General features: G+C 45.6%; 1 protein-coding gene across 1 annotated transcript in view; it reads right to left on the bottom strand.

Annotated features, from left to right (window-relative positions):
* Positions 1–18,339, bottom strand: part of LOC306919625 (actin filament-associated protein 1-like 2) — a gene marked incomplete at its 3' end in the record, with an annotated part of 85,903 nt that overhangs the window by 32,834 nt on the left and 34,730 nt on the right. The window contains exons 2-3 of the mRNA XM_079532381.1: positions 17,647–17,775; positions 16,019–16,081 (exon numbers count right to left, since the gene is read on the bottom strand). Of these exons, the coding sequence (XP_079388507.1) occupies positions 16,019–16,081; positions 17,647–17,775 (192 nt within the window). The remainder of the gene's footprint in view (positions 1–16,018; positions 16,082–17,646; positions 17,776–18,339) is intronic.

Genomic DNA, 18,339 nt, shown 5'->3' with positions numbered 1-18,339 from the left:
CATATTGTTGCTGTCAGGCAGAATCCTTGTCTCCCCATATTGTTGCTGTCAGGCAGAATCCTTGTCTCCCCATATTGTTGCTGTCAGGCAGAATCCTTGTAACTCCATATTGTTGCTGTCAGGCAGAATCCTTGTCTCCCCATATTGTTGCTGTCAGGCAGAATCCTTGTATCCCCATATTGTTGCTGTCAGGCAGAATCCTTGTATCCCCATATTGTTGCTGTCAGGCAGAATCCTTGTATCTCCATATTGAGGCAGAATCCTTGTATCTCCATATTGTTGCTGTCAGGCAGAATCCTTGTATCTCCATATTGTTGCTGTCAGGCAGAATCCTTGTATCTCCATATTGTTGCTGTCAGGCAGAATCCTTGTATCCCCATATTGTTGCTGTCAGGCAGAATCCTTGTATCCCCATATTGTTGCTGTCAGGCAGAATCCTTGTATCCCCATATTGTTGCTGTCAGGCAGAATCCTTGTATCTCCATATTGAGGCAGAATCCTTGTATCTCCATATTGAGGCAGAATCCTTGTATCTCCATATTGTTGCTGTCAGGCAGAATCCTTGTATCTCCATATTGTTGCTGTCAGGCAGAATCCTTGTCTCCCCATATTGTTGCTGTCAGGCAGAATCCTTGTCTCCCCATATTGTTGCTGTCAGGCAGAATCCTTGTATCTCCATATTGAGGCAGAATCCTTGTATCTCCATATTGTTGCTGTCAGGCAGAATCCTTGTATCTCCATATTGTTGCTGTCAGGCAGAATCCTTGTCTCCCCATATTGTTGCTGTCAGGCAGAATCCTTGTCTCCCCATATTGTTGCTGTCAGGCAGAATCCTTGTAACTCCATATTGTTGCTGTCAGGCAGAATCCTTGTATCTCCATATTGAGGCAGAATCCTTGTATCCCCATATTGTTGCTGTCAGGCAGAATCCTTGTAACTCCATATTGTTGCTGTCAGGCAGAATCCTTGTATCTCCATATTGTTGCTGTCAGGCAGAATCCTTGTCTCCCCATATTGTTGCTGTCAGGCAGAATCCTTGTAACTCCATATTGTTGCTGTCAGGCAGAATCCTTGTATCTCCATATTGAGGCAGAATCCTTGTATCCCCATATTGTTGCCGTCAGGCAGAATCCTTGTCTCCCCATATTGTTGCCGTCAGGCAGAATCCTTGTCTCCCCATATTGTTGCTGTCAGGCAGAGTCCTTGTATCCCCATATTGGGGCAGAATCCTTGTCTCCCCATATTGTTGCTGTCAGGCAGAGTCCTTGTATCCCCATATTGAGGCAGAATCCTTGTCTCCCCATATTGTTGCCGTCAGGCAGAATCCTTGTCTCCCCATATTGTTGCTGTCAGGCAGAATCCTTGTATCCCCATATTGTTGCTGTCAGGCAGAATCCTTGTCTCCCCATATTGTTGCCGTCAGGCAGAGTCCTTGTAACTCCATATTGTTGCTGTCAGGCAGAATCCTTGTCTCCCCATATTGTTGCTGTCAGGCAGAATCCTTGTAACTCCATATTGTTGCTGTCAGGCAGAATCCTTGTATCTCCATATTGTTGCTGTCAGGCAGAATCCTTGTATCTCCATATTGTTGCTGTCAGGCAGAATCCTTGTCTCCCCATATTGTTGCTGTCAGGCAGAATCCTTGTAACTCCATATTGTTGCTGTCAGGCAGAATCCTTGTATCTCCATATTGAGGCAGAATCCTTGTCTCCCCATATTGTTGCTGTCAGGCAGAATCCTTGTAACTCCATATTGTTGCTGTCAGGCAGAATCCTTGTATCTCCATATTGTTGCTGTCAGGCAGAATCCTTGTCTCCCCATATTGTTGCTGTCAGGCAGAATCCTTGTCTCCCCATATTGTTGCTGTCAGGCAGAATCCTTGTAACTCCATATTGTTGCTGTCAGGCAGAATCCTTGTATCCCCATATTGTTGCTGTCAGGCAGAATCCTTGTCTCCCCATATTGTTGCCGTCAGGCAGAGTCCTTGTATCCCCATATTGTTGCTGTCAGGCAGAATCCTTGTATCTCCATATTGTTGCTGTCAGGCAGAATCCTTGTCTCCCCATATTGTTGCTGTCAGGCAGAATCCTTGTATCTCCATATTGTTGCTGTCAGGCAGAATCCTTGTCTCCCCATATTGTTGCTGTCAGGCAGAATCCTTGTAACTCCATATTGTTGCTGTCAGGCAGAATCCTTGTATCTCCATATTGAGGCAGAATCCTTGTATCCCCATATTGTTGCTGTCAGGCAGAATCCTTGTAACTCCATATTGTTGCTGTCAGGCAGAATCCTTGTATCTCCATATTGTTGCTGTCAGGCAGAATCCTTGTCTCCCCATATTGTTGCTGTCAGGCAGAATCCTTGTAACTCCATATTGTTGCTGTCAGGCAGAATCCTTGTATCTCCATATTGAGGCAGAATCCTTGTATCCCCATATTGTTGCTGTCAGGCAGAATCCTTGTAACTCCATATTGTTGCTGTCAGGCAGAATCCTTGTATCTCCATATTGTTGCTGTCAGGCAGAATCCTTGTCTCCCCATATTGTTGCTGTCAGGCAGAATCCTTGTCTCCCCATATTGTTGCTGTCAGGCAGAATCCTTGTAACTCCATATTGTTGCTGTCAGGCAGAATCCTTGTATCTCCATATTGAGGCAGAATCCTTGTATCCCCATATTGTTGCTGTCAGGCAGAATCCTTGTAACTCCATATTGTTGCTGTCAGGCAGAATCCTTGTATCTCCATATTGAGGCAGAATCCTTGTCTCCCCATATTGTTGCTGTCAGGCAGAATCCTTGTAACTCCATATTGTTGCTGTCAGGCAGAATCCTTGTATCTCCATATTGAGGCAGAATCCTTGTATCCCCATATTGTTGCTGTCAGGCAGAATCCTTGTAACTCCATATTGTTGCTGTCAGGCAGAATCCTTGTATCTCCATATTGAGGCAGAATCCTTGTATCCCCATATTGGGTTAGGGTAATCCTTGTATCCCCATATTGGGTTAGGGTAATCCTTGTATCCCCATATTGGGTTAGGGTAATCCTTGTATCCCCATATTGGGTTAGGGTAATCCTTGTATCCCCATATTGGGTTAGGGTAATCCTTGTATCCCCATATTGTTGCTGTCAGGCAGAATCCTTGTATCCCCATATTGAGGCAGAATCCTTATTGCAACCTTTTATGTTTTAAGGCCATACTTTCATAACAGGTGATCTACAAGCTCACAACGCGTCACATCTTCACTGAGCTTGAAGATTTAAAATAGTGAAAATAGCTATTTTCACTATTTAAAATACAGCAGCAGCTGTTTTGGACATATGAGGCTTCCACCCGATAGGTTATTCATTGAAATATTGTTGATGATACAAGTTTTCTTAAAGGCAAAAATCGTCTCCCCTTCATGACCTGGGACATTACATCTTCACATGTATGGTGCATCAACACCTGGACATTACATCTTCACATGTATGGTGCATCAACACCTGGACATTACATCTTCACATGTATGGTGCATCAACACCTGGACATTACATCTTCACATGTATGGTGCATCAACACCTGGACATTACATCTTCACATGTATGGTGCATCAACACCTGGACATTACATCTTCACATGTATGGTGCATCAACACCTGGACATTACATCTTCACATGTATGGTGCATCAACACCTGGACAGTACTGTAATTAAACTTCTGAACAGAATTGTCCCAGGACATGAAGAGTAGATGGTTTTTGCCACTGTTAAAACATTAACACAGCCGACGCGAATCGCGTATCAATACGTTATCAATTAATCAAACGTCGGGTGCGGATCACGTATCAATACGTTTCAATCACTTTTTTATAGCATACTTTCATTCATCTTTTTACCCACCCGGACAATGAAGAACCATCGCCCTATCATTGCTGCTTAGTCCCGCTCACGTGATCAGAAAAAAAAACCAAAAAAAAAAAAAACCCTCCCCTCCTGAAAACAGGAGGGCGGGCCGCTTTACGTGTATAAACCAGTTTAAAATGGTTGCGCCCATGCCGATGTAGCCCGTGTGTGAAAAGAATCAAATTTCACCTAACCTCGCCTCACCAGGCTTTCCTCCACCTATTGGCTTTTATACTCGATTCCCCCCTCCCCTCCTGTTTCTCCTGCAGGAGGAGGGCCTTGCGAGATGGGGGCTCATGTCTCGGAAAAAAACATACGGAACGCTGTTACGCTGCCTAACACATGATCTGCAGATTCTGCACCAGATCGGCAACACACATGGACAGATGCATGTTTACTTCTTCATACTGTAGCGACCAAACGATCCCCGAGCCTACAATACTACGAACTAACAAACGAACTACAGTATCGAGAGGGGCCGCCATGACAACAGACAGTCTACCGTTGGTGGATCACGTATCGCCATGCAGAGCCGTCATAATCGGAGATCGCTCAGACGTGTGATTGTAACGCTTTTTTATTCATTATAATTGTAGTGATAAGACCGCAATGAACGCGTCGGGGACGTAATCGACCCGGGTGTAATGTATAACGAACTTTTCCGCGTCCTAAACCGTGCATGCCCAGGCATGTTCCCTATACTAGCTTGAAAAACAAAATCAGCTCATGATGACAACGCGTCTCACCGTTATACTAGTTCTGAACCGAACGGTGGAATGGGACTTTTTATAGCCGTACGATCAAGACTTTTGCTGCCCAATGTGCCCATGACCCCCCCCCCCCCCCCCAATGTTACTGCGATCAAAACAATGAAAGCAGTGAATCATCATCATCATCTAAAGGATGCAGAGTTATGAAGGTTTATAGTCAGACATTGACAGGCAGATATAACAATAAACACAATAAATATGCTATACATCCTATACACCGAATGAAAGCCCTGAATGTGTACTTTTACGAGGAAAAGAGTAAACATTGATCCCATGTACAGTGTCATAAATTGGTTACTGGGTGGATGCACATTGCGCCCACCAGATATAACTGCAGAGAAGACATGGACCCGAACTCAATATTCACAAAATAAGGCCTATAGCGACATATAAATACTATATACCGTATGAAACAGAAGACTCTCTGCTTTCATAAGAAAAAAACTTCTACTGTAGTAATAATAAAAATCACACCCATGTGAAGTGAGTGGTGCAACTCTGTCCCATATTCTGTTCTCTGCTTATTCAATACAGGTCGCTATATACGGACTGAGGCAGAAAGTCATGTAAACCTTTTATTTACAGTTTGGTCTGTAAACTTCTACTGTAATAATAAAAATCACACCCCTGTGAAGTGAGTGTTGCAACTGTTCTGTACTTATTCACTACAGCTCGCTATATACGGACTGAGGCAGAAAGTCATGTAAACCTTTTATTTACAGTTTGGTCTGTAAACTTCTACTGTAATAATAAAAATCACACCCCTGTGAAGTGAGCGGTGCAACTGTTCTCTACAGTTGCGCGGTGCAACTGTAGAGAACAGTCGCACCGCTCACTTCACAGGGGTGTGATTTTTATTATTACAGTAGAAGTTTACAGACCAAACTGTAAATAAAAGGTTTACATGACTTTCTGCCTCAGTCCGTATATAGCGACCTGTATTGAATAAGCAGAGAACAGAATATGGGACAGAGTTGCACCACTCACTTCACATGGGTGTGATTTTTATTATTACTACAGTAGAAGTTTTTTTCTTATGAAAGCAGAGAGTCTTCTGTTTCATACGGTATATAGTATTTATATGTCGCTATAGGCCTTATTTTGTGAATATTGAGGAGTTCACGTCCATGTCTTCTCTGAAGTTATCTGGTGGGCACAAGCTGCATTCAATAACCAATTACTGTCTAACTGTACATGGGATCAATGTTTACTCTTTTCCTCGTAAAAGTACACATTCAGGGCTTTCATTCGGTGTATAGGATGTATAGGATATTTATTGGGTTCAATTTTATATCTGCCTGTCAATGTCTCTGACTTTAAACCATCCATAACTCTGCTCGCTGTTCAAGATAACCACTTCCAGGCAAATGCAGGTGTTGCAAAAAGGTCAATATCTCCAGAAAGGAACATGGTAAAATCAAAATGTATTTTTTAAATTGAAGTGGACAAGTTCAGCTTTCTTTTGATGTATGCGTGTGATTCTCGCTATAAGAGAACATTTTGCTGTGGGCCCCCGAACAAGGCCTTTGTGCAATGTTAAACGGTAGCAACATCCAAATAGGCCTGTCGAGATCTTGTAGCAATCAAAGTGTTAAGAAAAGATAAGGGATATGTTGTGGCCAATTCACAGTATACTTTAAACATAATGTGGTGCACTTGTGTCTTTACTACAGTACAGTTAATTAACTACTTTCAACCAGAGTGTCATTATGTGATATAGAAGATAAAAGTGATAAAATAAATGAAAAACAAATCTGGAAGTTGTTGAAATAAAATTGTTTGAAATAAACAAAGTAATGGTGTATATGCTCGTTTTATTTATGATGTGGAATAATTATTTGAATAATTTATTAATAATTAATAAAACTTGAGTGTTGTTAACTAAAAAATAAAAATTCCTGAATTGAAGCATTCAGGAATTAAATCAACCTTGCAAACTAAGTGCAATGAACTTAACATTCTTAGTTATAGTACAAAGGATTTTAAGTTGAGAAAGTATTTTAGTTTATTTAACTTAAATGCTTCAATTCAGGATTTTTTATTTTTTAGTTAGCATCACTCAAGTTTTTTTAATTATATAACTTAACAATTGTTTGTGCAACCACTTTCCATTAAAATGTTAAGTTTATTGAACTTATTGGGGCTAAGAGATATACTTTATAACGTTCAGTCGGTTATGAGTGTAGCCTATACTTTATAACGTTCAGTTATAAACTAACTGTTCTACAAGCTCGTGCACCGCGTTCATTGGAATGACGTATTTCGATATTTCCTGTTGCCTTATATGGCGTGGATGTTCCATCAAACCAGGCGACATCAGGCGAATCTCTTGGGAAAGAGGCGTAAAAGGTAAATGGTAAATGGTGCATTTATATAGCGCCTTTATCCAAGGCGCTTTACATAGATTGTGCATTACATTCACCCATTCACACACACATACACCTTTACATAGATTGTGCATTACATTCACCCATTCACACACATTCATACACCTTTACATAGATTGTGCATTACATTCACCCATTCACACACACACACATACATACACCTTTACATAGATTGTGCATTACATTCACCCATTCACACACCTTTACATAGATGGTGCATTACATTCACCCATTCACACACATTCACACACCTTTACATAGATTGTGCATTACATTCACCCATTCACACACATTCATACACCTTTACATAGATGGTGCATTACATTCACCCATTCACACACACCTTCACACACCTTTACATAGATTGTGCATTACATTCACCCATTCACACACATTCACACACCTTTACATAGATGGTGCATTACATTCACCCATTCACACACATTCACACACCTTTACATAGATTGTGCATTACATTCACCCATTCACACACATTCATACACCGATGGCAGCGGGAAACCATGCAAGGCACCAACTAGCACATCGGAAGCAATTAGGGGTTCAGTGTCTTGCTCAAGGACACTTCGACAGTAACTCTGGGGGAGCCCGGGTTCGAACTGGCAACCTTTCGGTTACCATCCAGGCACTCTACCCCGGCGACACCGGGCGATCCGCACAAATTAACTGATTACACCACCTTCGCTGAATGACACGGGAGCTTATCGCAGCTTGATCGGACGGATAAATACGAAATCATTACGCATCTGATTTACACCTTGGCGTATTTCTCCGTTGTGAATGACGACCAAACACAGTGCAAAACACACTCTCCACAGGCCTTCGGCCTGGTGGAGACAATAAAACATACTCTCTCTGCATGCCTTCGGCCTGGTGGAGACAATAAAACATACTCTCTCCCCATGCCTTCAGCCTGGTGGAGACAATAAAACATACTCTCTCTGCAGGCCTTCATGGATGATGACAATAAAACATACTCTCTCCCCATGCCTTCATGGTGGAGACAATAAAACATACTCTCTCTCCCCATGCCTTCAGCCTGGTGGAGACAATGAAACATACTCTCTCTCCCCATGCCTTCAGCCTGGTGGAGGCAATAAAACATACTCTCTCCCCATGCCTTCGGCCTGGTGGAGACAATAAAACATACTCTCTCCCCATGCCTTCAGCCTGGTGGAGAAAATAAAACATACTCTCTCCCCATGCCTTCATAGTGGAGACAATAAAACATACTCTCTCCCCATGCCTTCATGGTGGAGACAATAAAACATACTCTCTCCCCATGCCTTCATAGTGGAGACAATAAAACATACTCTCTCCCCATGCCTTCATGGTGGAGACAATAAAACATACTCTCTCCCCATGCCTTCATGGTGGAGACAATAAAACATACTCTCTCCCCATGCCTTCATAGTGGAGACAATAAAACATACTCTCTCCCCATGCCTTCATAGTGGAGACAATAAAACATACTCTCTCCCCATGCCTTCATGGTGGAGACAATAAAACATACTCTCTCCCCATGCCTTCATAGTGGAGACAATAAAACATACTCTCTCCCCATGCCTTCATGGTGGAGACAATAAAACATACTCTCTTCCTGTGCCTTCGGCCTGGTGGAGACAATAAAACATACTCTCTCCCTGTGCCTTCGGCCTGGTGGAGACAATAAAACATACTCTCTCCCCGTGCCTTCGGCCTGGTGGAGACAATAAAACATACTCTCTCCCCATGCCTTCGGCCTGGTGGAGACAATAAAACATACTCTCTCCCCATGCCTTCATGGTGGAGACAATAAAACATACTCTCTCCCCATGCCTTCGGCCTGGTGGAGACAATAAAACATACTCTCTCCCCATGCCTTCGGCCTGGTGGAGACAATAAAACATACTCTCTCCCCATGCCTTCGGCCTGGTGGAGACAATAAAACATACTCTCTCCCCATGCCTTCATGGTGGAGACAATAAAACATACTCTCTCCCCATGCCTTCATGGTGGAGACAATAAAACATACTCTCTCCCCATGCCTTCATGGTGGAGACAATAAAACATACTCTCTCCCCATGCCTTCATGGTGGAGACAATAAAACATACTCTCTCCCCATGCCTTCATGGTGGAGACAATAAAACATACTCTCTCCCCATGCCTTCGGCCTGGTGGAGACAATAAAACACTCTCTCCCCATGCCTTCGGCCTGGTGGAGACAATAAAACATACTCTCTCCCCATGCCTTCGGCCTGGTGGAGACAATAAAACATACTCTCTCCCCATGCCTTCGGCCTGGTGGAGACAATAAAACATACTCTCTCCCCATGCCTTCGGCCTGGTGGAGACAATAAAACATACTCTCTCCCCATGCCTTCATGGTGGAGACAATAAAACATACTCTCTCCCCATGCCTTCATGGTGGAGACAATAAAACATACTCTCTCCCCATGCCTTCATGGTGGAGACAATAAAACATACTCTCTCCCCATGCCTTCATGGTGGAGACAATAAAACATACTCTCTCCCCATGCCTTCATAGTGGAGACAATAAAACATACTCTCTCCCCATGCCTTCATGGTGGAGACAATAAAACATACTCTCTTCCTGTGCCTTCGGCCTGGTGGAGACAATAAAACATACTCTCTCCCTGTGCCTTCGGCCTGGTGGAGACAATAAAACATACTCTCTCCCTGTGCCTTCGGCCTGGTGGAGACAATAAAACATACTCTCTCCCCGTGCCTTCGGCCTGGTGGAGACAATAAAACATACTCTCTCCCCATGCCTTCGGCCTGGTGGAGACAATAAAACATACTCTCTCCCCATGCCTTCATGGTGGAGACAATAAAACATACTCTCTCCCCATGCCTTCATGGTGGAGACAATAAAACATACTCTCTCCCCATGCCTTCATGGTGGAGACAATAAAACATACTCTCTCCCTATGCCTTCATGGTGGAGACAATAAAACATACTCTCTCCCCATGCCTTCAGCCTGGTGGAGACAATAAAACATACTCTCTCTCCCCATGCCTTCATGGTGGAGAAAATAAAACATACTCTCTCCCCATGCCTTCATGGTGGAGACAATAAAACATACTCTCTCCCCATGCCTTCATGGTGGAGACAATAAAACATACTCTCTCCCCATGCCTTCATGGTGGAGACAATAAAACATACTCTCTCCCCATGCCTTCATAGTGGAGACAATAAAACATACTCTCTCCCCATGCCTTCATGGTGGAGACAATAAAACATACTCTCTCCCCATGCCTTCATGGTGGAGACAATAAATGAATGAGAATTATAGGTATTTGCTCTCATATATCTTTAGGTGATGTCATTCATCATGTCCCACGCCTGTGTGCATTCCATGCGCGCGCGCGCGTGCGTGCGCGTGCGTGCGTGTGCGTGTGTGTGCGCAGTAGGCTCAGACTTATTTGAAGTGACAACAGTGAAAGCATCCAGATTGTCCACACACACACACACACACACACACACACACACACACACACACACACACACACACACACACACACACACACACACACACACACACACACACACACACACACACACACACACACACACACACACACACACACACACACACACACACACACACACACACACACAGGAAATTAAGAGGATCACCGTGGAATGCTAAAGTCATTATTTAGTGCAGTGTGTGCGTGCGTGCGAAAATATGTATGAATAATTGCTAGGGGGTCCCCGTTGTATCTCTCTCTCTCAGCTAAGGGGGTCCCTGCTTCATCTCTCTCTCAGCTAAGGGGGTCCCTGCTTCATCTCTCTCAGCTAAGGGGGTCCCTGCTTCATCTCTCTCTCAGCTAAGGGGGTCCCTGCTTCATCTCTCTCTCAGCTAAGGGGGTCCCTGCTTCATCTCTCTCAGCTAAGGGGGTCCCTGCTTCATCTCTCTCTCAGCTAAGGGGGTCCCTGCTTCATCTCTCTCTCAGCTAAGGGGGTCCCTGCTTCATCTCTCTCAGCTAAGGGGGTCCCTGCTTCATCTCTCTCTCAGCTAAGGGGGTCCCTGCTTCATCTCTCTCAGCTAAGGGGGTCCCTGCTTCATCTCTCTCTCAGCTAAGGGGGTCCCTGCTTCATCTCTCTCAGCTAAGGGGGTCCCTGCTTCATCTCTCTCTCAGCTAAGGGGGTCCCTGCTTCATCTCTTTCTCAGCTAAGGGGGTCCCTGCTTCATCTCTCTCTCAGCTAAGGGGGTCCCTGCTTCATCTCTCTCTCAGCTAAGGGGGTCCCTGCTTCATCTCTCTCAGCTAAGGGGGTCCCTGCTTCATCTCTCTCTCAGCTAAGGGGGTCCCTGCTTCATCTCTCTCTCAGCTAAGGGGGTCCCTGCTTCATCTCTCTCTCAGCTATGGGGGTCCCTGCTTCATCTCTCTCTCAGCTAAGGGGGTCCCTGCTTCATCTCTCTCTCAGCTAAGGGGGTCCCTGCTTCATCTCTCTCTCAGCTAAGGGGGTCCCTGCTTCATCTCTCTCAGCTAAGGGGGTCCCTGCTTCATCTCTCTCAGCTAAGGGGGTCCTCTAAGGGGGTCCCTAGGGGGTCCTCTAAGGGGGTCCCTGCTTCATCTCTCTCAACTTTTCTTCATTTCTCTAAAACAACGAAACCCACGCTTCTGCAAACGCGTAAAAACGAAAGTGTAGCGGTTTGGTGTCGGGCTCCATGATGTACTCCCCCCCCTCCCTCCTTCCCCCTCCCCCCTCCCCCCCCCCCCCCCACGGCTGTCCAAATAAAACAGCAGCGGTCCCAGAAGCTACTGAGGACGAAACAGGAAATGGGGGGAGGGGGGCTGCGGGGGGGGGGGGGGGGGGGGGGGGGGGCTGTGGTGCCTTTTTTCCCACATGTGTGTCTTCACGTGCACTACAGCACGGTTCCCACGCATGTTCAACACTCATTTAGACACGAGACCAGATTCTACAACATGACAAAATGACCCTCATGTCTCTGTGTCTCAGTGATCCTCATGTCTCAGTGGTCCTCATGTCTCTGTGTCTCAGTGGTCCTCATGTCTCAGTGGTCCTCATGTCTCTGTGTCTCAGTGGTCCTCATGTCTCAGTGGTCCTCATGTCTCTGTGTCTCAGTGGTCCTCATGTCTCAGTGGTCCTCATGTCTCCGTGTCTCAGTGGTCCTCATGTATCTGTGTCTCAGTGGTCCTCATGTCTCAGTGGTCCTCATGTCTCTGTGTCTCAGTGGTCCTCATGTCTCAGTGGTCCTCATGTCTCAGTGGTCCTCATGTCTTCATGTCTCAGTGGTCCTCATGTCTCAGTGGTCCTCATGTCTCAGTGGTCCTCATGTCTCAGTGGTCCTCATGTCTCTGTGTCTCAGTGGTCCTCATGTCTCTGTGTCTCAGTGGTCCTCATGTCTCAGTGGTCCTCATGTCTCTGTGTCTCAGTGGTCCTCATGTCTCTGTGTCTCAGTGGTCCTCATGTCTCAGTGGTCCTCATGTCTCTGTGTCTCAGTGGTCCTCATGTCTCAGTGGTCCTCATGTCTCTGTGTCTCAGTGGTCCTCATGTCTCAGTGGTCCTCATGTCTCTGTGTCTCAGTGGTCCTCATGTCTCAGTGGTCCTCATGTCTCTGTGTCTCAGTGGTCCTCATGTCTCAGTGGTCCTCATGTCTCAGTGGTCCTCATGTCTGTGTCTCAGTGGTCCTCATGTCTCAGTGGTCCTCATGTCTGTGTCTCAGTGGTCCTCATGTCTCAGTGGTCCTCATGTCTCTGTGTCTCAGTGGTCCTCATGTCTCAGTGGTCCTCATGTCTCAGTGGTCCTCATGTCTTCATGTCTCAGTGGTCCTCATGTCTCAGTGGTCCTCATGTCTCAGTGGTCCTCATGTCTCAGTGGTCCTCATGTCTCAGTGGTCCTCATGTCTCAGTGGTCCTCATGTCTCTGTGTCTCAGTGGTCCTCATGTCTCAGTGGTCCTCATGTCTCAGTGGTCCTCATGTCTCAGTGGTCCTCATGTCTCAGTGGTCCTCATGTCTCAGTGGTCCTCATGTCTCAGTGGTCCTCATGTCTCTGTGTCTCAGTGGTCCTCATGTCTCAGTGGTCCTCATGTCTCTGTGTCTCAGTGGTCCTCATGTCTCTGTGTCTCAGTGGTCCTCATGTCTCAGTGGTCCTCATGTCTCAGTGGTCCTCATGTCTCAGTGGTCCTCATGTCTCAGTGGTCCTCATGTCTCAGTGGTCCTCATGTCTCTGTGTCTCAGTGGTCCTCATGTCTCTGTGTTTTAGTGGTCCTCATGTCTCTGTGTCTCAGTGGTCCTCATGTCTCAGTGGTCCACATGTCTCAGTGGTCCTCATGTCTCTGTGTCTCAGTGGTCCTCATGTCTCTGTGTCTCAGTGGTCCTCATGTCTCAGTGGTCCTCATGTCTCAGTGGTCCTCATGTCTCAGTGGTCCTCATGTCTCAGTGGTCCTCATGTATCTGTGTCTCAGTGGTCCTCATGTCTCTGTGTCTCAGTGGTCCTCATGTCTGTCTCAGTGGTCCTCATGTCTCAGTGGTCCTCATGTCTCAGTGGTCCTCATGTCTCTGTGTCTCAGTGGTCCTCATGTCTCTGTGTCTCAGTGGTCCTCATGTCTCAGTGGTCCTCATGTCTCTGTGTCTCAGTGGTCCTCATGTCTCTGTGTCTCAGTGGTCCTCATGTCTCAGTGGTCCTCATGTCTCTGTGTCTCAGTGGTCCTCATGTCTCTGTGTCTCAGTGGTCCTCATGTCTCAGTGGTCCTCATGTCTCTGTGTCTCAGTGGTCCTCATGTCTCTGTGTCTCAGTGGTCCTCATGTCTCTGTGTCGCAGTGGTCCTCATGTCTCTGTGTCTCAGTGGTCCTCATGTCTCTGTGTCTCAGTGGTCCTCATGTCTCAGTGGTCCTCATGTCTCAGTGGTCCTAATGTCTCAGTGGTCCTCATGTCTCAGTGGTCCACATGTCTCAGTGGTCCTCATGTCTCTGTGTCTCAGTGGTCCTCATGTCTCAGTGTTCCTCATGTCTCTGTGTCTCAGTGGTCCTCATGTCTCTGTGTCTCAGTGGTCCTCATGTCTCAGTGGTCCTCATGTCTCTGTGTCTCAGTGGTCCTCATGTCTCTGTGTCTCAGTGGTCCTCATGTCTCTGTGTCTCAGTGGTCCTCATGTCTCTGTGTCTCAGTGGTCCTCATGTCTCAGTGGTCCTCATGTCTCTGTGTCTCAGTGGTCCTCATGTCTCTGTGTCTCAGTGGTCCTCATGTCTCTGTGTCTCAGTGGTCCTCATGTCTCAGTGGTCCTCATGTCTCAGTGGTCCTCATGTCTCTGTGGTTCTCAAACTATTACATTTCAAGGACCCCCAAATGTAATGTAATGTAATGTAATTGGCCGGCCGAGCCCCGTCTCAAAATACGTTGTTCCTTTTCATTACATAGATATTCCACTGTTACGTTCTTAGCTTACGCAAGTTTCATGATAACTACTTTTCATGTCTGTCTGTCTGTCTGTCTGTCTGTCTGTCTGTCTGCTTTTTGTTCTTTTTTTGTGACCAACTTTTGAACCCCGGGTTAGCACAGACATTACAGGAGAGGGAAACAACAATGATGTATACGTATAAAATAATACACTTTATTTCCCTAGCAAAACAAATAAGATGCCATGCTTTTTGTTCTTGCTTATTGTAAATCGCTCTGGATTAAGAGCGTCTGATAAATGCCTAAATTGTACATTGTAAATCAATCAATCAATCAGCTCATCAATGAGTCTCAATATGTGCAACAATGTCCAACGACAGACAGTCTAGTATGTATAGTTTATATGTATAGTTTATATTCCACTGTTACGTTCTTAGCTTACACATGTCTCATGATAACTACTTTCATGTGATGTATTGCCATGCTTTTTTGTTATTGCTTAAATGTAAATCGCTCTGGATTAAGAGCGTCTGATAAATGCCTAAATTGTAAATTGTAGCAACAACAAAGCATATAGAATATATACTAGAATATAGAATGATAGAATTATATTATAAATGTTGAGCCAAGTCTTTGCTAGTACTAAGGGGTCCTTAACGTTTCTGCCCCCCCCCCCCCCACCCCTCTCTGGTGGAGCTGTTGCCCCCGCGACCCGGGTACGGATAAGCGGTGTACAGCCAACTAATTATATTTTCCAGGCGACTATCAACCAATTTTGGGCGGGAACCCCTTTTGGTGTTAGCATTATGTTATGATTTAGCTATTGAAAAATAGCAGATTTACAAGCTCATAGCGAGTGGCGCGCTACGAGCTTGTAGGTCTGCTATTTTTGAAAAATTGAAAAATTGACATAGAAACATAGCTTTTTCAGAAAACTGTCAGGATGTAGAAGACATTTTTAGAATCTGATCTCAGGTCAAAATGGGTTAAATTCAATTTACAAACGTTTTTCAGGACTGGATTTATTATTTTTTTTAGTGTGTGAATGGGTGAATGTAATGCACAAGGAAACAGGTACGGTCGCCTTTTTTCCATGTCGCCCCACTACTCTACCTAGTTGTAAATAACAAACATAATTCATGTTTGTGATTCTATAAAAGGTATTATCATATTAATTTATCATTGTTAAGTCCACGGGCATAATAATGATGCCATTACAAAACATGGGCTACATGGAAGAAATGTGATTAATTAAACGAAATTAACTGCTAGAAGGTCATAAGTTAACTTAATTAAGCACCGTCTCTGTGTCATGTTATTCTGAGTATAGAGATCGACTACTATACAATCAAATAAATCTGTATACAAGATAATTTCAGATTTCAGAGAGGGAGGGAAATACTAAATTAACTGTTAACTAAATAAAAACATTTCGCTGTAGGGGGCGAGTTGGTAAAGGGGCGGGTCGTTTGGTATCCATGCACAATCTATGTAAAGGTGCGTGCGTGTGTGCGTGCGTGTGTGTGCATGTGCATGTGCGTGTGCGCGTGTGCACGGCGTAAAGCATAAAGGCGTTACATAAAACATATGAATTACCGTTTGCGTTCTCCTTTCCAGTGGCGGTGACTTTATTCATGTAGATGTACTCCTCATCGCCCCCTGGTGGACACACCACACACACACACACCACACACGCACGCACACGCTTTAACACACCACGTAGATTCAAATTGGGAGCGACAGACATAGGGACACACGCGGCCAGTAATTGGAGCAGCGCTCAGAAACATCAAGTAGTGAAGCTCCTTTAACCTCTGGGTTTTAGACACATAAACACATTAAAGGAGAATTTCACCCAAACAGGCTGGAGCCACGGCCACTGATGCACGCACGCACGCACGCACGCACGCACGCACGCACGCACGCACGCACGCACGCACGCACGCACGCACGCACGCACGCACGCACGCACGCACGCACGCACGCACGCACGGTTCCGTGAAAACACATTTCATTTCATTTGCAAAGAAATGAAATGCTATTTATAAACGTCTGTTCAGAGGAAGTGACCCCCCCCCCCCCCCCCCCCCCTCAGGGGAGAAATTGAGTGAGTGAGTGAGTGAGTGAGTGAGTGAATGCGCGCGCGCGTGCGCGCGTGCGTGTGTGCGCGTGTGTGTACGTGTGCGTGCGTGCGTGCGTGTGTGTGTGTGCGTGTGTGTGCGTGTGTCTTTTATTTTTGTAGAAGACGCAAACTAATATTGTTTATTCCGTTTGCTTTGATTGAATGATTGATTGATTAAACACGTATGATTTGATTTGGGTAAATTCCGGTTCTAATTAAAGTGTTAGTGTTGATTATCGTGTATTAATCTAATAATTAACTAATACTATTATACTAAAAAAGATCAAGGGAAAAGAGACCTTTTTACAGTACAATTACAGTTTGCCTCTTTATACAAAACATAAAAGTTACTGTCGCTGTCATTCTCTGTCATTCTCTTTTATTATATCGTACTAATCCTACCAATCAGAGGCAGGCGGGGCGTTACCATGTCTATGCTCAGTGTCTGTAGGCCAATCAGAGGCAGGCTGGGCGTTACCATGTCTATGCTCAGTGTCTGTAGGCCAATCAGAGGCAGGCTGGGCGTTACCATGTCTATGCTCAGTGTCGGTAGGCCAATCAGAGGCAGGCTGGGCGTTACCATGTCTATGCTCAGTGTCTGTAGGCCAATCAGAGGCAGGCTGGGCATTACCATGTCTATGCTCAGTGTCGGTAGGCCAATCAGAGGCAGGCTGGGCGTTACCATGTCTATGCTCAGTGTCTGTAGGCCAATCAGAGGCAGGCGGGGCGTTACCATGTCTATGCTCAGTGTCGGTAGGCCAATCAGAGGCAGGCAGGGCGTTACCATGTCTATGCTCAGTGTCGGTAGGCCAATCAGAGGCAGGCGGGGCGTTACCATGTCTATGCTCAGTGTCTGTAGGCCAATCAGAGGCAGGCGGGGCGTTACCATGTCTATGCTCAGTGTCTGTAGGCCAATCAGAGGCAGGCGGGGCGTTACCATGTCTATGCTCGGACGTAGAAATGAGTATGCGTGCGCGCACGTGCGTGCAGTAACTCCTCAGTACCATAGGGGGTGCTGTGGTGCTGCAGCAGCTCAGTGTGTGTGTGTGTGTGTGTGTGTGTGCGCGTGCGTGCGTGCGTGCGTGCAGTAACTCCTCCCTACCATAGGGGGCGCTGTGGCGCTGCAGCAGGTCTGACAGCAGACTCTTCTCCGCGGCGGCCGCGGCGCTCAGCGGCTCCTCGTCCAGGAGCAGCAGGAAGCGCTGGAGCTGCGCCAGGATCTGGTCCAGCACTGAAAGAGTTAACCACGTTATAATGATCTGATGCAGCACTGAAAGAGTTAACCATGTTATAATGATCTGATGCAGCACTGAAAGAGTTAACCATGTTATAATGATCTGGTCCAGCACTGAAAGAGTTAACCATGTTATAATGATCTGATGCAGCACTGAAAGAGTTAACCATGTTATAATGATCTGATGCAGCACTGAAAGAGTTAACCACGTTATAATGATCTGATGCAGCACTGAAAGAGTTAACCATGTTATAATGATCTGATGCAGCACTGAAAGAGTTAACCATGTTATAATGATCTGATGCAGCACTGAAAGAGTTAACCATGTTATAATGATCTGGTCCAGCACTGAAAGAGTTAACCATGTTATAATGATCTGAGGCAGCACTGAAAGAGTTAACCATGTTATAATGATCTGAGGCAGCACTGAAAGAGTTAACCATGTTATAATGATCTGGTCCAGCACTGAAAGAGTTAACCATGTTAACCACGTTATGATCTGATGCAGCACTGAGAGAGTTAATGGAAACTAAATGAAAACTAAGCTATGGCAACTAAAAC

Source organism: Electrona antarctica (genome assembly GCF_951216825.1).
Source record: "Electrona antarctica genome assembly, contig: scaffold_296, whole genome shotgun sequence".
Taxonomy (NCBI): domain Eukaryota; kingdom Metazoa; phylum Chordata; class Actinopteri; order Myctophiformes; family Myctophidae; genus Electrona; species Electrona antarctica.
Note: the sequence above shows the minus strand (reverse complement) of the source record. Positions and strands in the feature narration are given on the sequence as shown.